The sequence below is a fragment of the Gopherus evgoodei genome, chromosome 18, assembly GCF_007399415.2.
Source record: "Gopherus evgoodei ecotype Sinaloan lineage chromosome 18, rGopEvg1_v1.p, whole genome shotgun sequence".
Lineage (NCBI taxonomy): Eukaryota > Metazoa > Chordata > Testudines > Testudinidae > Gopherus > Gopherus evgoodei.
In genome coordinates, this window is record NC_044339.1 from 15,091,487 (window position 1) to 15,112,563 (window position 21,077).

A 21,077-nucleotide genomic window follows, 5' to 3' on the forward strand; every position below is an offset into this window, starting at 1 on the left:
CACTGGTAGCAATGATAGGAAGAAATGTGTCTAGTAGATATCAGGAATACACCACATGGCCCAATCAAAATCTCAGAGCCAAACACCTGGAACTTCAGCAGTGTTCAGAATCCAGATGTGTATCTGAATGCAGCTACTAGGACCCGGTCTCTGCTTCTAGGGGTTTTCCCCTGTTTCCAAATCTCAGTTATAGTTGGTCACTGTAATTGACTAGAGAAGATGAACCCATTTGCTTAAGGGACTCTTGCTCCATTACCTACATTCACCCTCCAGCCTATCAGGACTTTACAGCTTGGAATTTGTGTCCTCGTGGTTGCTTTTTCTTTAGGCTGCAAGCCCACAAAGGATAACGATCGCATACGTGACAGGTTGCTCATTTTCCATGGTCATTTATTTACCTTCCAGATTGTGGTCACCAGTCAGACAAAATGGAATAAGAAGCAGGTGGAAGCAACCCTATCATCAGCCTATGTACAATCATTGTCCCACTATCCCCTCAAAACCAAAGTCACTGGTAGTGTGACCCGTCGTGGGGGAGAGAGAGGAATATCCATTTGATGCAGGAGTTAAAAGCCTACAGTGGCCTTTTCTTTAGAAGGAGTTTGTGCCTTTATGCCATTCTGCTAAAGCAACAGGAGGAGTGCAGGGAAAAGACCCATTAGAAATAGTCCTGGAGAAATGGAGAGGTCCAGCAGCCAGGATCTAGATAGCCCCAAACTTCACACCTCCAGCCTCCCTTCACTTTTGACACCCTGACTGAGATTTAAGGCCAGAAAAGAGTAAGATGTATATTTGGGGTGGGATGGAGCGGGGTGTTATTATGGGGGAATTGTTTATGTTTCTGAGCGTGTATCTAGTTAACTGCTACATTGCTAGTGTCTCTTGGTTGCTTGAGTGCTGCTTAAATGCCACATTTGTTTCTTGCAGTGTTGTTGTAGCTGTGTTGGTCTCCATATATGAAAGAGAGACGGTAGGTGAAGCAACGTCTTGATTGGACCAACTTGTGTTGGAGGAAGGCACAAGCTTTCGAGCCAAGGTCTGGAGGAACCAGAGCATCCATGCTAAATCTGAGGTGGGGGCAGATTGCTAAACAGAAGGGGCTCACACATGGAGTAGGAGACCACTTAAAATGAAAATGACCCCTTATGATTAACAGTCTCTTTCATCTCAAATTTAGCCTGGAAATACTGTTGACTTTCTCCAGACCTGAAACTCAAAACTCAAAAAAGTGTCCCTTCTACCAACACAAGCTAGTCCGCTCACAGATATCGCCTCACCCACCTTGTCTATCTCACCCTTGTTTCTGTCATTACACTAGATAAGAGAAAATGGTACTGAATAGTTCAGCAATAGCCCAGGTCAGGAGGCACATAAAGTTGTTACCCGTTTGTTGCCTGTTTGGTAACCTACATTAAATGAGCTTGTGCTCTTTGTCCAGTCGTTGTTGTTATTGCAACAGCACTGAGTAACCTCAACCAGGGCCCAGAACCAGATTGTGCTAGACCCTGAACAAACTCACAGCAAACGGACAGTCCCAAGACAGCTTATAGTCTCAGTTCTTAGTAGACATCTATCTATCTATCTATCTATCTATCTATCTATCTATCTATCTATCTATCTATCCCTACACATCCTATCTATCTATCTATCCATCTATCCCCACATATCCCATCTATCTCTCTATCCCCACATATCCCATCTGTCTATCTATCTATCCCCACACATCTCATCTATCCATCTATCTATCCCCACACATCCCATCTATCTATCTATCTATCTATCTATCTATCTATCTATCTATCTATCTATCTATCTATCCCCACACATCCCATCTATCTATCTCCACACATCCCATCTATTTATCTATCTATCTATATATCCCCATACACTTTATCTATCTATCTATCTATCTATCTATCTATCTCCATACACTTTATCTATCTATCTATCCCTACACATCCTATCTATCTATCTATCCATCTATCCCCACATATCCCATCTATCTCTCTATCCCCACATATCCCATCTGTCTATCTATCTATCCCCACACATCTCATCTATCCATCTATCTATCCCCACACATCCCATCTATCTATCTATCTATCTATCTATCTATCTATCTATCTATCTATCCCCACACATCCCATCTATCTATCTCCACACATCCCATCTATTTATCTATCTATCTATATATCCCCATACACTTTATCTATCTATCTATCTATCTATCTATCTATCTATCACATCGTTTGATGTTCATTGATCTTTCTCAGCCACAAAGGGGGATCACAGTTGCAGAGACCAAAAAAAGCAAACATTCAGGGTCACAGCTGTGGATAGGGACTGAGAAGCTCATAGTTCTCTCATGGAGTCTAATGGTTCCCAGTCTCCAGGACTGGTACTTTAGGCTGGTACTCTTATCTCCCCTTCGCCTTGTATGGAATCTGCCCTTTTTCATTTCATGACTGAGCATGTGCAATTATTCCCACCACTAACCAGGGAGACTCTGAAACTGAAACAATCTTGAGGTGAGAGCCTGGCTCCACTGAAGTCAATGGCAGAACTCCCATTGGCTTCAAAGACCTGGCTAGGCTTTGCCTGAATCTGAATCAAACGCGCCAGCTACCCGAAACAGTTGGGCACCCTGCATCTCCTTGGAGGAAAATTCATTTGCCCCCATGACTTCCTGTCATAAACCAGTGCCTAATAAATCCCACGTTACATAAACCATCTCCAACTGAAATGCTCCCTTGGTTTGCAGAGGCCTAGACTGGATAGAATGAGGAAACAAGCCTGGTTTTTGAAACAAAAAATCTCATATTTTACTTGCAATTAACAGGCATCACTTGCAAGTGACACTTTTCCATTCCCCCTTATTTAAAAAATACATTTCTTCTGCCATATGATATATTACATTTCAGCATGTAAACATGGTTTATGTACATAATTCTGACAATACACTTCAATAGGTCATGGTGCCTATACCTGTATAGTCCACACATAACACTTTTTATAGCTATGAAATAATATTACAGGTAAAACAAATAGGAATGAAAGCCATGCCTTACAGAAAGAGTTCTGTTCTCCTAGCGTTGAGCAGCACAGTAAGCACTAGTTACAAAACTCTTCAAGGGGGAAAGGGCCAGGTTCTGGTTTCAGATCAGCATGCATAGCTCCCATGGTATAATTAAGATAATAGTACATAGATAGGACTTTTCACCCAAGAGTTTCAAGGCACTTAACATATAAGTCACACACAGAACTGAAGTGATTTGCCATAGGCCACCCCGCAGGCCAGGAACAGAATCCAGGCCTGTTAAATCCAAGTTTGGGTCTCTATCTATTGAACCACATGGCCACTAAAGGCCCGGGAAGCTGCATGTGGGTGGCATTCAGCCTAAAGTGAATTCTAGTTTGTGGGTGCGATGGAAAATCAGCCGTGTGAAGTAGTGCAACAGGCCATTAGTGCTGTGCCATTCTTAGCCTAGCTAAACTCACTTCATTTGCAAATCTGGTTCAGCAGTATAAGACAGCAGCGTCTTTGGCAGTGTGTTGGCCCAGGAACATTCAAGTTCAGTTGTGAGTTTTTTCCAGTGAGGTCCCTGCATGCTGAAGTTTTTACTCCAGACAGGCCAGTACACTGACAACCCAGATCCAAACACTGCACACACCCCTCAATATTCAGGTGTTCGAAACCAAATGCACAGCTGAATATTCCATCATGAACCCCTCTTTGGTTTCTCCTGTGGTCCTGGGTTACCCCTCTATAATGGAGGGTGGAATATGCCCCAACAATACATTGCCCATGGAGTTCACAAATGTTTATCTTCTGATTTGGGTTTGGTATCGTGACAAATGAATCCCTTAGCCACACATGGCTACACCTTAGTCAGCTGATAATATTACCCAGCATCCTTTGCTGGTTGTACTTGTTACTGTCTCTCCGATAACTTGTGTTGCTGGGACAGAAACATTCACACCGAGGGTAGCAATTTAAGTCAAACCCTTATGGTTTTCATAGAGTCTAACACGAACTGTTCCCAAGGGGAAAGGGCTCAGAAGCTACATTCACTCCTATCTTTGGCAGGAAGGAGCTCAGAGGATCTTCACACCCTATTCTTCAAGGGTAAATCCCAAAATCCCTCTGTGCAGAACCCAAATACACAAGTAGCACAGGTCCCCAGAACCATAGGTTCTCTAGGTCCCCAGAACAGGCACAATCTCAGCAGAAAGTCTGCTGCAGCCTCACAGCCGATATTCCATGTTTCCAAGTTGGCTGCCAGACTGTGTCAACTTTGGGATGTTTAGACTTTTGTCCTCGATGGGTTATTCTGTGTCATTTGGGTTTCTAAACCAAAAAGGATAAAATCTGAGAAGGAACCTACTCAAATACTAACCACAAATCAGCAGGAATATCATCCCTGGAATGTGTCCCTCTGTAATGCAGAAAGCCACTTCTCTTCCTCTGATGTTTGCCTCGGATTGATGTAAAAGATGAACCATTATGCTGCTGCCCCAAGCAAACCATTTTGCCGTATACACCTGTACCGTAGACCTGGTGCAGCAAAAATCAGCATTGCAGGGATTAACATAATCTGCAGAAACAGTGCTTGGTTCCCCCTTTGCTACCCCATATTTTTAGTTATGGGAAGTGTGGCCCCTACCTTTCAGTAATTAACAAATCGGAGGTCAAATCTTATTGACTTAAGCAAGCTTTTGGCCCAAGGGAGGCCCGGAGGCTGAGGGAGTGAATTGCAAAGAAGCAAGGATTTCTTTTCACAGTCAGTTCAGCCCTGTTTGGATACACTGGCTGGTTAGTCATGTCACCACAGGTCATTGGTCTGGGCTGTGGATAGGAAAGCAGGCACTGGAATAAATACTGTGTGCTCTGTAAGTGTGTGTTTGGCCAGGGAACAGATCGCTGGGTCTTCCTCCAGTAGCTGAGTCCAGCAGATCAATTCTGCCTTGCCAAACCGCTCCCCCTTTCTGCTCTCACAGAGCTCTGATAGCTTGCAGGTGGCTCTCCAGCAGAAGGTCTCAGACGAGGCAGGGAGGGGCTATCTGCAGGAGTGGCTGAAGTGCAGGCTCCGCCGGTTGAGTTTTTCAGGGTTGTTCGATGCCATGTGGGAAAACTCCCGGAAGATGTCGAGGTATGTTGCATCTCCTGCAGAAATACAGGGTAAGACAAGTTAATCCCAACATTCTCCTTTGCATGTCTTTGGTGCATGGAACAGGCGCTCAGCATCTCTGAAAACCCAGCCCTATGCACCCCCTCCCAAAAAAGGTTTAGAGGACACTTGAAAGTTTTGGCCTGAGTGACTTGCTCAAAGCCACACAGGAAAGTCCCTGACAGAGACATGAATAAAGCCCAGGAGCCCTGCACTGTTATTTAGCCACAAAATCATGTTCTGACTCCTTGACAAGGTGAATTGGTATGTTTCTAAACTTTGATAGACCTACCCTTTACCATGACTCTTGCTTGGGATCCCGATTTGGGATCATTCCCCCCCCATCCATCTCTGATCGTTGCTTTCTCATTAAGTATCCAGGCATATAAGCCAGCAAGGTTTGTTAAGGAGCCAACCTGGCAGCCCTGTACCCCAATACTTCTCCCCACCACAGCACAGCCAGCCATGAAAGCTTCCCCCAATGGGCCCTGCCACTGCACCTCCCCATGACCTGCAAGGACCACGGATAAGATGGTAGTTGGCTTGTAGTCCCTGACCTCTCTGCTGGCTGCCAGGCTGGATGATGGGTAGTGTCAGAGGATCAGGAGGGGGACACCTGTCCACCCATGCTGGAGGGAAACAACATCTCATTGCACATAGACCACAGAACAGCCTTAAAGAGCAACAACTTTCTGCTACCGCCACGCTGGGGCGGGATTGAAATGTCTGACCTAGGCACAAAAGGCTTGGTGTCCTAACATCAATGCCCAGAGCCATGATGCCTCCCTTGGCATGTGCAAGGCTTCAGTGCAGATCCTACAGCAGAGCCTCGCAGAGATCACTAGACACCTGCATCCCATTCATAATCCCAGCACTTGCATAGCTGTCCCTGCTGTGGGGGGAGGCACTATTTCAGTTTAGGACGAGGCCTCTAAGCTGACTTCCTCTTGTGACCACATCAGCATGTGAACACACAAGGGCAGGGGGCCCCATCTCGCTATCTCCTTCCTGGGGTGTTGGTGCCAGAGACAGAGTTAAGAGGGCTTGGTGCAACCTGCCTGGCAGAAAGCCTATTCTCACCAAGACAGTGAGATGGAAGCATCCAGTGTGTCTTCATTTCCTCCTCCCTAGGCCCCCAGTGGGACCACCAGACACGGTCACCAAGCCAGGGAGCTGTGTGCACTTGGTCTGGTTTGTCATGAGCAATGTTCTCCCTGCAAGTGGTGTTTCATTGCATTTATTTAATGCATGACTCACTTGTGCCTTCCAGCCACTGGGCTGCATTGGGCAGCGGTGCCATGCTGCTCTCTGCTCCTTGCCAGGCCAGCTCCACTGGCCAGCGAGTGGGTCATCAGCTCCTCTTGGCCCCCTGAGGGGCGCACCACTGCCTGCACGAGCACTTGGGAGAGCACACGGACAGCCATTGTATGGGGGTAAATGGAGGGAGGAGGTGTCTTGCCTCCAGGCTGCTCCCTTGTGCACCTGCTCAGTCTCCTGGGGGACAGTCTCTTGGCTTGTATTTAGGTAAAGCCCAGACTGAAGGTGCCCCTTTCATCTGAGTAGGCACTCCAGTTCTAGGCAGGATTCAAAATCAGTGCATGTTACCGAAGCCCTGATGTGTCAAGGACCCAAGTCTGTTCCCCTTCCCGTCCGTGCAAGGAGCAGCTGTCTGCTGACCTGTTCCCATGGAGTGCTGGTAGGTCGGGAGTGACACCAATATAGCCTTGGTCCCGGGCCGTGTCTTTCTCCCATGGAGCTTTGTTCCCTGTGGCAAGGTTTCTGGCCTTTTTCAATGTAATCTGAATTGCTCTCTCAGAGCTGGCTAGAGATACGGGCATGAGCATATACCACGGGCCAGCAGGGAGTAAACTGAATCCTTGTGTGAACATGAAGTCCCCACTCATTACTCCACAAATGGAGTTTCTTCTTTTAACTTTATGGACTTAGGTTGTAAGCTCTCTGGGGTAGGGGGTTATGTTACGCGTCCGCACATCCCCTAGCACCATGGACTCCTGCTGCTCCTGCCATACAAATAATAACAACAACATGGAGCTTGTTTCCAACCAAGCCTTCGCTGGGCTTGCGCTCATGCTGATTGACAGGTGCAAGCGGGAATGCCTGTATTCTTGTGCCTGGTTCCCAATCAGCCGCGTGGGCTGCGCTAAATGCTAAATCTTGAAACAATCTGGGGCCAGATCCATCGCTGGTGTAACCCAGCGTAGCCCCCTTGAAGTTACTCCAGTGTTGGCCTAGATGTCCAGGTAACTGAGTGGACTGCATTCTCTTTTACTCTCAGCTCTCCAGGACTACTGTCCCCAGACCTCCTGCAGTTGCACCACTCTCTGCACTGGCTTGAACAGCTGGATGAGCACCAATTGTGGCTAGGACGGCCCCCAAACCGATAGCCTTTTACGTATATCCCACTCTGGAGAAGTTTGCTTGTGTGCTGCCTGCTCCCTCTCTGAATGAAAGATGTCACCCTCCTTTCTTACAGAGTATATAGAAGAGCGAGCTATTTTCCTACGAAGAAAAGATTAACTCTTTAGAGGCTGGAGTCACGGTTTTCAGAACGGATGTGCTAATGCACTGGTGGCAATAACAGGGGAGGCTTTGGATTGGCTGAGCCCTTGCAGCTAAAATGGATGGAAGCAACTTCAGGGGAATCATAACGCTCATGGGCAAATCCACTTGCATTCAGAATATCCATCAGAAGGCCCCAGCGCCTCAATATTATGGTGATAGATAGATAGATAGATAGATAGATAGATAGATATGGGTGGAGAGACATCTGGCCAGATGTAATGCCTCAGGATCAGGGTATTGCCAGGGATGGGATGGGTTGCAGAGTATCACCCCTTCGGCAGGACTGTATGAAGAGTTCATTCCAGAAAGGCACCGAAATCCAATTGAGGCTCCTCTCTCTCCCTCTCTCTTTCTCACTCTCTCTCTGTATCTTTCTAGCATTCACATTTATCCTTTATTTGTTAGGTTAAGAAAAGGGCAGCATTGCAGCAAATGCACAGAGACACTGAACACAAGCGATTCGAACAAGTTAGTAGCTGATGCATCAGTTTCCCAGGTCCCTTCCAGCTCCTTTGCACCACCTGTGCAGCACTAGATCTGCCTAACACTAGTACCTGAGCAACCAGATTTCACGTGCTGAGAGTCCCCCAGCGTGGGGCGTTCTCAGCTGACACAGTGCCGTTGTAGCTGGCTCCTTCACCACCTTGCCGAGCCCTCCTCTGCACTGGCATGGGGAGAAGATATGGCTGGAGTTCACACTTCTCTGGCTATGCTCAGCTGGCCTATGGTCCCTGAGGGACCATAGCCAGCTGGTGTACGTCAGAACAGCTCCCAGGCTGTCCTTAGCTCTGCCAGGGCTCAGAACAGTGCAGGCCCCCACTGGGAATCATAACTATCTCACTGAAGGGCCCCCTTCTTTGCAATGGCCAGGGGTAACTGAATATAAGCAAGTAATTCTACAACCACTTGGATCCCAAAATAATCAGACTGAAATCCCCCCAAAGCATCAATTCATTCACTCTCGCAAATCCTGAGCTGGCTGAGGAGTGTCCAGTCTCCCTAACTCACTTAGGGTGAGTTTCACTGCCTGACGCTGCCTATTTTTGGCACTCACAAGTTCAATGCTGGACCAGATTTTCTTCTGCCGCGTACCTTTGTGCCGCACCATTTACACTTGTGCAAAGTACATGTAAAAATGCTGCCAGACGACGAGGGAAGCTTTGCAAACTCATTGTGCTCAGATGTAAACGCAACAGGAGCTGCAAGGCTAGGAGGGAATCAGGCCTGGTTTGCTCACTTGAAACAGACAGTATCTCTACCTAGTATCCCTGGGGCAAACCAAGGAGTGGTGACTTCACATCAGAGCACCCTCTGGTACATACCTTAGAAAGAGAACGGGCTGTTGTTTCTAACATAGGGGTGCTGGAGGGGTGGGATTCTGTCTCTGACAGTAGCCCAAGCTGGATTCATCTGCAGGAGGCACGGAACTATCATAATGCACTTGAATTTGCAGGTTTTTACATCATTGGAGCACATTTCTAGATCCTTGCAAGTGAATTATGCAGTGGTGATTTCCAGCACATCTAGGTATATGTCAAGACATCCTGTCACTAAGCTCACAGGGGCTGCCACATTGGAAAAGACCCCCCCCCCACCATAGGTCCATCTATTCCAGTATCCTGTCTCCGACAGCTAATGATGAAATGATCAGAAGAAGGCGTGAAGCTGCCATAATGCAATTTGATATACTATGGTAGGAAATTGCACTCCATTGGTGATCAACTCGTATAATCAAACAAGAAGCTCGAAAACTCATAGGTTTTGTTATTGTTCACATAAAGCTCCATTCCACTCCCAGTGAAGTCACTAGAAACACTCCTATAGACCCTAGTGGTAGCTGAATCATGCCCACAGCCCTGATGGAGTCTTATTCAGATAGATAGCTAATACGTTTGAAAATTGCTGAGTTATCTGTTTCAGTAATATCCTGCGGCATCCAGTTCCACAGATTAATTTTATCTCAGCTGCCTATCTGGCCCCCATTATTGTAGAAATGTCTTAGTCTTTACCTGAGTTTATCACAATCTTTAATGTATTTATCCTCACAATACCCCTTTGAGGGCAGGGCTGTGTTTTTATCCCCATTGCACAGATGGGGAACTGAGGCCCAGAGAGATCAAGTGATTTGCCCAAGGTCACAAAAGAAATCTGTGGCAGAGCAGGGATTTGACCGCAGATCTCCAAAGTCCTAGGCTAGTGCCCCTAATCTTTCCTTTCTATATGCAATGGCCTTGCCATTTGCGGGGGGAGGGAGGAGCAACACAACCAAGGATGAGGACAGGTGAGATAACTGTAATGATCTTTCTCATATGAAACAGTTCTGACTGTCCAGTGCCGCCTCATAACTCCACAAAACCAACCTGATTTAAAAAATAGAAAAGTGGAGTTAAAAATTCAACTTAGTTTCTGCGTTTATCTGCTGCTCTGAGAGTGACGGTAACCTTGAGGTAGGAGACATCTTCCAAAAGGCACCTGCGATTAGCAAGGCCCCTGCGATTAGATTATCTGATGGTAAGCAAAGGACAACTACCTTGCAACTGAAGTGGTTTTAAAGTGCTCAGCCTGAGGGTGGGAATGTAATATTTTAGTTGCGTTGCAAGGCCTCCTTTTCCAGGCCTGATAGTATGCCGGATAAGTTAAATAAGTACTTTTAAAAGACACAGTAGGGGATATTTTGAACATGCCACCTTTGACCTGGTGTCCCTTTCGAGCTGTTTGAAATCATGATGTTATCACAGGATAGTGCAATGGATGCCTAACCAGCCACTCAAAGAATGCAGACTATTTATGTGCCATTCCACGCTGTTTGCAGACACAGTTCAGCATGTGGGTCGCAATGGAAGAGTAACAGCTCAAAATGGGATAATATCTTAGCTACAGTTAATACAGAAAACAAGTCAAGAGCCCCTCCGTGAATAAAACAAGCCAAAGCAGGAGGAGGAAGGAGTTTATTGAGATTTTTATTAACAGTGTTTCAAGAGACAATAGAGGGTGGAAGGGGGGAGGAAAAAGCTGACACCATGGCAACTGCTGTAAAATTGTACAAAGATACTAACATATAGAATAGTCAGTGCCATAGTTATACTCAGTACAGATTGTAGAGGCAAAGGGGAAATTAAAAAAAAAAAAGTATCACAAAGTTGTACCAAAAGCAGGCAAGTGAAGGAGGTTAATATGCGATAGCGTATTTACAGCAAGTCCCTTGTGCCCAGCCATTAGTGCGTTCAGAGCCTAGTCAACAAACCACATCTAGCAGCTTCGACTTGGCTGAGAGATCCTCTTTCTTTCCGGGCTGTTTAGGTAGGAAGTGATGATGTCTCGGGTCAGGCAAGAAGCCGGTTGGGCTTTGCTCCCCAGTGGCTCGAAGGCAGCCAATTAACATAACCTTGCACTGATCCAAGCTTATCCCCCTGGGATTTATCCTTCCTCAGCTCCGGCCGTGGGTCTGACCCAGAGGGGTCACATGTCACAGGACTGACACATCCTGACATTCATGTGCTGTTTGATGGATGCTGAGATGGTTTTATAGAAACGGGGGTCGGTGCAGCAGAAGGCAGCTGCCCGGTTCTTCCGAAAATGCACCTTACTGGAGCACATGGTTGTACAAACTAAACAATTCCCGAGCTATTGGGGAGGTGCTAAGAGCTGGGACCACATCTAGGGAGCCCCGTGTGCCTTGCCTGGCTGACCCTTCTCTGCCCTACTCCTGCACTAGAAACCGATGGGCTCTGTTAGTGCCCTGCAAACTGACATTCATGACTCTGCTACATTTAGGAACCGAGTGACTGCCCCTCACCTTTTCCCCTCCCACACATATCTGGCCGCCTGACAGCCCCATCTTCCCACTGACTCCTTGTCTTTCAGCTTGAGAGCTGTAGCCTGGTGATGCAGTGGCTGCAGACTTCAGGGCTTGGACGGTTACACATCACATTCCTATGGAAACAGCACTTGGTATTTTTGGTATCTTTATTTTTTCTCTTGTCCTTTCAAACTCCCATTTCCCCTCTCCCTCCTCACCCAGTGCCCTTCCCCTCACACCCCTTCATCATCACATCACTCCGTGCACGCACACACACACACACGTTTGTCATCAGCTGATCAGTTGTTTAATATAACATTTAGTCTGTTCATGCTTTTTTGCCTTTGGATGAAAGCAGTGATGCCCCGGGGTTTAACAGCCAGGGCTGCAGCAGAATGGCACCACACAGCATTCCTGGCAGTCTGGAAGGAGACGGCAATAGCTGTGTCCGTTAATCTGAGGCTATTGGAGGCCTCTCAGTGCATTTCTTTAGGAGTATCCATTTTTCATCGTGTGTAAATAACACTCACATTTGCCAGTCTGAGATGTTGCAAATGTCAGAGAAATTCATGCCCATCGCAGTCTCAGTTTGTCGAATCTCATGCTTTACAAGCATCAACATTTCTTTCCTTGACAGAATTATTGGAAGGAATGGCAAGGCACACAGACTCAGATTATCATGATTAATAATATTCAAATAATGTGTGTGCATGCGGGGAGGGGAGGGGGTAGTTTCTCTGGTTTAGATGGCAATTTGCCAGTTTGTACACACGTTGAAAAGGGAGTATAATCTCAATCTGCAAGTCTTTTGTACCCATCCAATCTAGAATTGAAGATGTGCTTAAAATGCAAAATTCGGATCCTCCAATTCAAGTATTTGGATCCAGGATGTTGGCTTGGCCCATAATATGGTTGGAACAAATATTCAAAGCTTGGCCCAGATCTCAAACACCCCAAAAGCAAAAGAATCTTCAATATGGAGGTCATCTTTTGGGCCCATCTATGTTGAGGTAATGCCCAGGGTGTTGCTTTCTAGACAAAGGCAAATCTGTTCATGTTAATCGCAGTTGCAACCAAGTTACTGTCATGTATGTAATGTACAAACTCTTTGAAAAGAAGAGCTATAAAGGAGGAATGACAGAAATTTTGGCATTAGAAATTTCAGCTAGGATTGTTCAACACTCAGAGAAATGTATCCATATTTAAAGAGAAAAAAAATAACCCGGCAACTTTATGTCTAGACTCCCCTGTAACCGTACTGGCTCTTTGCTTTGCCGAAAACAAACTTTATGTACAATTTCCCCAATATCCCTCCCTCCCAAGCCCCAAACTACACACGCACACACATTTCTCATCCCCCCCAAAAAATAAAATAAACATAGAAAACATTGATAAATGCCTCTTAGGCATAGTTTTTTCCTGGAGAAAAACATTTTGTTTTAGAAACTGCAGGATTTGTTAAGTGTCCTACCCTATCTCAAGCTGCAAGGCATCGGCTGCCTTGCATTCTCTTTACACGCGAAAAGGAGAGGCAAAGAAACAAAGAAAGGGAAGTGGGGAGACGGGGAAAAAAAGTCAAGTTTAAAAAAATAGGCCCTAGTAATGTTACAAAAAAATCCTGACATTAAATACAGACAAACTGTATTGAATGAAAATTGCACTAGTCCTCTGGGCATCTCAATAATAAATTAAATACTTAACAATTTCACCGATTAAAAAAGACAGCACAAAATCCATAACAAAAGAACATAAAAAACCCAATGCTGTAAGTAGGAAAAGTGCACAAAGTTGCTTTATACATTGAGTCTAAATAAAGTACCGATACATTTTAAATAGATAAATTGTCTTGCCAGACACACTGGTTTTTGTGTCAGTATTTACATATTCTTTAACCACGTTTACTGGGGCAGTGAGTGATTCCAAGTTTGTATGTGCCAAACCGTACACTGTTGTTTTGTATTGTTCTCATGAGTCACTAATGTTGACAGTGAAATAAAATGGCCCGGAGTGGACAAGCCACACCTTCAGATCTCACTGGTTTATAGAAAGGATCAGGCAAATTTCTAACTCCTCTTCAGAGTCAGAAAACGGATTGGAGCCGATAAACACGCAAATGCATGAGGAAAAAAGTTTCCAGCAACCATCAGGCTGGGTTTCGTTAATGCAGAGTAAGAGCAGGATGTTTAATGATCAGCTTGTTGCTTTTTCTCTTTGGAGTGTCCCAAAATTTTATAGTTTTAATTAATTTTGTCTTTTTCTAGAGGAGGACATGGCTTGAAGGGAACCACATGCAGGGAGTGAATATTTTGTGCAGATTAGCCTTTCTACATAAAATGGGACAGGCTGGGATAATCAACAAGCCTTAATTACAGAGAAGTCGCCTCGTTCCTAAGCCAAGATAAGCAGCAGATATTCAGCTGCACATTGGCTGGTTCCTGCGTAGTCCTGAGCCCTCTGAGCTCAATCTAGCAAAGCACAAAAGTACAGGCTGAAGTTTAAGCACATGAGGATTCCTGTGTCGCTGGACTGAAGGCAGAGTGCTCAGCACTATATATATATATAATAGTTTCATGGTAAATTGAGGAGGGCAAGGGAGTTTCACTGTCGGGCAGCTTCTTAAACCATCACAGATTCGCACGGATGGCAATACCAGCAAGCAGAAAATTTCACACCAAGGAGTTGTGAGTCCAGCGTTTTGCTCAACAGGTTTCTGATCTTACTCACACTGAAGTCAACAGCAAAACTCCCATTGACCTCAGTGGGAGCATGCTCAGGCTGTAACTCAATCAGAGGTGTCAAAGGAAAAGGTGATGCAATAGAAGAGGCCAGTCAGTTTTCAGAAGGAAGCTGTTTACACCTAATGTGATCTGGACAGGTGAGAAGGCAACAGTGTGGAGTGCAGAGAAATGAAAGGTTACGAGGTCAGGCATCAAGAGAACTGTATACCGTTAGTGGTTCTATGCTGAAAACGCTGAAGCTGAAGTGGCTGAGGGAAGTGGAGAAGTGCTGGATCAAACCCGATACACCCCGCTTAACAGAAAACAAGAACCTTAACAGAGGGCACTGTAAGTGCAAATCAAAGGGAAACATTCCAACTCCACAGGAGGCCATCTCTGCAATACTGTGTGCACTTCTAGCTACAGTAGACATGACTGATGCTGTAAAAGCAGCAAAGAGTCCTGTGGCACCTTATAGACTAACAGACGTTTTGGAGCATGAGCTTTCGTGGGTGAATACCCACATGCATCTGATGAAGTGGATATTCACCCACAGCAGCTCATGCTCCAAAACGTCTGTTAGTCTATAAGGTGCCACAGGACTCTTTGCTGCTTTTACAGATCCAGCTACCCCTCCGATACATGATTGATACTGGTGTAAATCTGGTATCACTCCACTGACTTCAAATGAAGTGACTCCAGGTTTACACCAGATCTAGATCAGAATCTGGTCGCCAGGAAATTATCCCCTGAATTACAGGGACTAAATGTCAATGTCCATTCTCTGTACTTAAAAGGTAACAAGTGACCATTTCACTACAAAGGGCACAATCCTGCAGACTTTACTCATGAAGTCCATGGGCGTTTTGCTTGAGTATGGTACGAGCAAAGACTGCAGTATTTAGCCTCTAGTAAGTACCACCATAGGCATCCTAAAGCCTTGACTCAGCACTCACTCAGAGGAGGGTTCGGAGGGAGGACTGCCTGAGTATGGATTGCATAACGGTGTCAGAACCAGGCGCTGTGAGCTTAAAGGGGATAGTGCCGGTGGCTTGAGGTTTACTGTGGGCCCCACCAAGAGTACAGGGCAGGAAGACAGGAGGACTACATAAATGCTGAAGATTTACACAATCCAGCCTTGGTAATGGCATATTATGTAAAGAGCACTGGAATGATCTCTGTGCTCGACAGGAGGGCGTGTAGATGAAGAAGGGACAGTGAAGAGCTGGAGAGAATAGGTTTTTATCCTGGGGGTGGGGGGTGGAGCGGGGAAGCCATCCAGAGTCTGCTCCAGTGGTAATCTGGAGCAACTCCAGCAAACTCGGTGGGGTTATTCCAGATTTACAGCACGTGGGTGTAACTGAGATGGGATCTTGGCATTCCGGGAGTGGCCGTCCCACAGTTTTGAAGGGAGCAGACAGGAAAGAAGCCATGAGCAAAGACAGAAAGTGGGTGGCACATCTTCAGGACACACTCTGCCCCACTGACATCGGTGGCAACGCTTTCCTAGACTTCCAAAGGAGCAGGATCCAGCCCTTTAGCTGAGAAAGGACCTGAAGGAATTGGGTGGCGTTTCTTTACTGTTCTAGCCCTGGATGAGTGGCACAAATTTGAGTGGAACCTGCTTGCTCGTGCTACACCTGAGGACAGAAATATGCCCACAGATCACAACCAGCAGATGTATAACTTACCGAGGGCAGCAGCTGGTATGCAGAGCAGAGCTTTTGTTAAAGGAATTGGACAAGTATTTGATGGAAAGAAATATTACGGTGTATCATTGCTAGCTTAGCGGAGGGGATAGGGCATGGGGAAGTCTTCCTGGCCTCTTGTGTACCTGATAAAGAATTTCATCCTTCAAGATCCTGAGCTTCTCCTGTTAGGCACCGAGAGCTCCCAAATTCCACTGACTTGAATGGCATTTGGGGGGCTCAGCACTCAGTGGGACTGGACTCTTAAAGGAGCCCAGTGAGGCTTTCCATGGTAATGCATAGTCACAGGTTGGGCTTCCAATTTCATCCATGATCTGCAAGCCCCCTGCAGAAATGATGGCGTGGTGACGGTATCTCTGCCGAGACACCGCGAGCGCGTCAGAAACACAGACCATAAAATCCAAAGTGGTTCTGAGTAAAAACAGGTCTCCCCGTACTCCCGCAAAAAAAGAAAAGCCAAAATAGTCCTGCTAGTACATGGAAATGAAGCAATCCGGATTCCCTGGACCTGCTGCAGAAATGCCCTGCTCGCATGCATCAGCATGAGGGACCACAGCATTTAGGGACACACATACAAATAGAAATCCCCTTCCCAGAAAGAAGCTAAGTAGGAAATCTGACCAGGGAAAAAACCCAGCAGCTTGAGTTAGCCACTCAGGCGGTGGGCGTCTGATTTTAGTTTTCTTCCCTGCCACAAAGCCCATCGCCGGCGATGAGCCTCCCCTGGCCACAAAAAATTAGCCTCACTGCTTCAGTAACACTAAACACATCGCGCCCTAGTCCAGGAAGCAGCTAAGCTATGGCTTTGACCAGCTAGCTACTGTTGGCTTAAAAAAGGGAGCTTTGCTGGTTTAAACCTGAGAGCATGTAAGGTGGGTGGCCATGTCTCTCCTTCCTACCCCATCCCGTGTGCCTTTTGCAGCAGAGGATCTCAACCTGCAGCTTCCCTCCTCCAGACTTAAGAGGCCCCCGCGTTAGCATTTTACACTGGATCTGACAACTTCCAAACCTTGCAGTCACCCCATTTGCTAATGAGCACTTCAAGCTGCCCAGCACCGTTGATAAGAGAGGGCTCCAGCAACAGCACGCTGTCGAAACAAACTTTGTTCATACGATAATTCGGTGTAGGGCCGATCTATAGCGCTACAAATACACAGCAGGTTCCAAGCATATCATCCAGCTGTATCGTTGGTGATTTTCTTCTGCCGAGAAAGGGCTTCCTTTTCTTTTTTACACTAAACTCGTGCACTCCCCGCACACTCAAACCCATGAGCCATGGTCTGTGGTGTGCCCTGAATCTCCTCCTGTGTGAAATTGACCGTCTCTAGTCAAGCATGAGAATTACACACTAACACGAAAGGTCCCTCTCCTTCCTCTGTGGATCTTGGCCTATCTGCCGTAGGCATCAGAATCAGGCCAATATGCAAGAAACACCAATAGACACCAAAGGTGGGGCTCAGGCGGCATTCTTGAATTCAGCCCACTCAAGACAGCAAAGGAGAGGCAGATGGGGAGTTGTCACTAACACTCATCTATATTAAGGCTGATGAACTCCTGTATACACTTCCTGTACTGGAGCTCAGTGGGGCTGTTGCTGGGATATTGACCTGGTTGTCCGAAGGGGCCCTCAGCTTCTCGCATCTCCTCATTCATTCGAGCCAGACGCAGCCTAGAGAGAGGGAAAAAAGAGAGACGAGGTTTTATTATCCTTTCCTGACTAGCCTGGAGATTGCTCGCAGCAATATTCCCGAAGGTAGACAACACTTACAAGGTGACTATGTCTGCATTGGCTGCCTGGACGGCAATGCTGAGGGGGTCTTGGCCATCCTCGTCCACTGCGTGCTGGTTGGCGCCTCGCTTTAGGAACAAGCAGACCTGGCTGAAAATGAGAAACGAAAGACATCAGAGCAGAAATAGAGGTTCCGGGGCCGAGGTCCGAAGCACAACAGCGGCACTGTAGGGCTAGCCTGCTCTCCTGACAGGGGAAGAGCTCCTGCTCAGGCCCATGCACAGGAGCAAAGGGCGTCATGGTGGCAGTGACAGTGAGTGAAGGGGGGACCCAAACCCCATTGCCCACTCAGCTGGCTCTAGAGGCCAGTGACACCAGATCATATGCAGTATGGCCATTACACCCCGTGCTGGCGCTCAGCACAGGGGTGAATTTCACCCCAAAGGGATGCGTGTCCTCAGAAGCAGGGGTGATCACACTTTTTGCCTAACTTCAAATGCACCCAAACACTGCATGACTGAACCGAACGCTCAACTCGAACTTTAACATTAGAGGATTTGTCCAGGACAAGCTCATAGAGCACTCGGGGGAGCTGAGAAATGGGAGCAGAGAACGGGGAAGAGGACAATCCACAGGTGAAAAAGAGAGTTGAGACTGGAGAGAATTTGGGGCAAGGATTGTCTCTGTTTGTGCAGCACCTAGCACAACTGGGGTCCATGCCTAGGGCTCCTACACGAACAATAATAAATACACAGAGCAGCCATGGCTCAAGAGCAGAAAGAAGAGAAAGAAATAGTCTAATACAAATAAATCTGTGCTGGGCCTGGCTCTCCTTTCATTTATACTGGTGTAAATCAGAAGTAACTCCACTGAAGTCAATGGAGAGACACAGATCAGAGTCAGATCTACAGCATACAGGGCTCCATTTATGCCAGCCTAGCTTTATACAGGGGAATTGGTCCTTCTATCCTCAACACACCAAACAGGCTGTTGTCCAATAGCTAGAAAAACGTGTGATTTTCAAATAACTGATTCACCACAACCCAGCCCCACCAGCCCACCGGTCGACCCAACCTGTGGGCTCAGGAGTGTGTTTGGAGAGTGAGGGAGGGACTTACCCAGTGTGTCCCAGGTACGTGGCATGGTGCAGAGGAGCCCGGCCCCGGATATCTCTTTGGTTAACATCTGCTCCGTTCTGGAGTAAGAATTCACAGGCTATCAAGGAGCCCTGTTTAGGAGAGGGAGAGAGAAGCTTTGTTGGGTCCTGTTGCACGGCTGGATTGCTGAGAAAAGCCCAGGCTGCTCTGAGGAAGAATTAATCCCATCCCGGGGCTGCCTCACCAGTGTCAGGCATATCAAGAAAGGGAAACCCCAGAATAATCCATTACAATCGGATAGACACACAAGAATCAATATCCCCATTGCAGCTCCAGAAGGGTCTCCTTCCTTGTCTAATCAGGCCAGACTCTCTGAATCCTAATCTCAGCCCTTCCCCAAGAAGGAAAAGCTTCCTTTCAAAAGGGGAGTTTCTAATTAGAAATAGCCAGCACTGGGGTTGGTACCAGGTGACGTGCACATGGGTGATGTGCAGGCCTCCCTCTGTCAATGCACCTTGATCTGGACTTCTGCACCCCCGATATCCCAGTGCTGGCCCTCACCTGCCACTCTGCCAAAGCACCTCAGTCCTGGGCTGCAGCACCCGCTTTGATTCCAGTCCCAGCATTAGCCGCTTTGCAGTGTGAACAAACAGCCTCTAATGCCACCAAACTAGGCACTTGGCATCTGAGACCGATTTAAACATAGGACTCTAGGGCATTAACCAGCTGTATTATCAGCTTTGCTCAACCAGCCCCCCAGCCTCCCCCAGGGTCTGCGTAGTCAGTGCTGCCAGTCCTACCTACCCCCATCACAGCTTGAATCAGAGGAGTTTTGTTTTCATCTTCATCGTTCACCCAGTTGACCTCGGCACCATGTGCCAGAGCCTCTGCCATGACAGGCAAGTTCCTGGCCTGTGCTGCCTTGTAAATCAGCAGGCCGGGGTGCAGCTCCCGCAGGTCCTCCAGGTCCGAGGCCTCCTGCTCTATCTCCGCCTCGCCACTGGACTCCTCTGACACTTCGCATTCTGGCGGGGGGCAGGGAGGGGATGGAGAGAGAGGAGGGATGAGCCAATGGCACAGACACCATGTTGAGCTTTGCCAAGGGGCTCCCACTTCCCCGTTTCTTATGCTCCCTCCTGGCCTTAGTGCCATGTTTATTGATGAGGCTCATGCCCCAAGCGCACTGGTGAAGGGATAAGTTCTTTCCCTCCTGGGGATCCCTGGCAGGAATGGAGCAACTGCCCCCACCAGAGAAGAACCTGGGCAAGGCGTGGGCAACTCTTTGGAGAACCTCCGGGAGGACTAGGGGGTGACATCTTCTCTCTCTAGAGAGCCCAGGCATAAAGGGTGGGAACTGCTCCTTGCTCTGGGGCTCAGGGCATGACACACAGGGGCTACTCCCCTTGGCCACGCTGTGGGGAGACTACCGCCCCCCTGGAGAGCTGACAGCCCCTCAGGGATCGTGATGGAGGTGTGCTGCTTGGAGAACCCATTCACGCAAGTGTCCCCACCCCAACATTCTGGTTGGGCGTCTCTTAGCACGATGCAGTGCGGCGTGTGACGATGAGGCGAAGCTGAGGCCTGTCTGCCATGGTGCTGGGCCTGCTGCGTCACTGTCGCCGGCTGCGTGTCACACTCACCTTCCTCTGTGACGCTGTCCACCACCGAGCCAAACACCAGGACGTCAGTGCTTCCGTCCGTGCTGCCGCCCAGCCCGCTGTCGCTACTCAGACCTGCAGGGCCAACAGAAGACAAACCAAGATCGTTTTAATATGAGGGCAAACCACAAAGTCTGTGGATGGTGTAGCAGGGCGCCCATCTCCCCGGGCTGCCCCACATTCGCAGAACGCGCCAGCCTTCTCCGCTGCATCTCCTTCAGGCAGGAGCCCCAGGATGGGGGCCTGGAGGCCGTGAGGTGAATGGCAGGCAAGGAGCAGCAGCAGGGAGTGCTTTACAGCAGGACGTGCGGTGTCAGAAGCCATTAATGACAATGCTCTGCTTTTATTCTTAGCTGCCCCAGCTTCGCCCTTCTGAGTGCTTTCTCACCACCCTGCAGGAGTCACTGGCATATGCTGATCCATCACTGCCTGTGGTGGGTTCATTGGCCAGCTCCCTGGGCTGTTAGTTTATATCGTGCTTCACATCTGCCAGGAGCCGCCCCTCCGCTAATGAACCCCTGGAGCTGCTAAATATCCCAGGGTGGGCAAACACGTCACAGAAACTGAGGCACAATGAGATGAAGCGACTTGACCAAGGACACACCTCACCTCCATGG

At 47.7% G+C, this 21,077-nt stretch overlaps 1 protein-coding gene across 4 annotated transcripts in view; it reads right to left on the reverse strand.

Moving 5' to 3' along the window:
- Window positions 1-4,205: 4,205 nt before the first annotated feature.
- The window catches only part of ACAP3 (ArfGAP with coiled-coil, ankyrin repeat and PH domains 3), a 165,034-nt gene continuing 148,162 nt past the window's right edge, over window positions 4,206-21,077 (reverse strand). For 2 of the 4 annotated variants that reach the window (XM_030537669.1, XM_030537667.1), the window contains 6 exons: window positions 20,443-20,535; window positions 19,607-19,827; window positions 18,824-18,933; window positions 17,745-17,855; window positions 17,584-17,645; window positions 4,206-5,164 (listed from right to left, as the gene is read on the reverse strand). In XM_030537669.1, coding sequence (XP_030393529.1) covers window positions 5,058-5,164; window positions 17,584-17,645; window positions 17,745-17,855; window positions 18,824-18,933; window positions 19,607-19,827; window positions 20,443-20,535 — 704 coding nt within the window. In that variant the 3' untranslated portion in view covers window positions 4,206-5,057. Of the gene's footprint in view, window positions 5,165-14,882; window positions 17,646-17,744; window positions 17,856-18,823; window positions 18,934-19,606; window positions 19,828-20,442; window positions 20,545-21,077 lie in introns of those variants that run through there. The other 2 variants (XM_030537668.1, XM_030537670.1) reach the window with 2 other exon arrangements.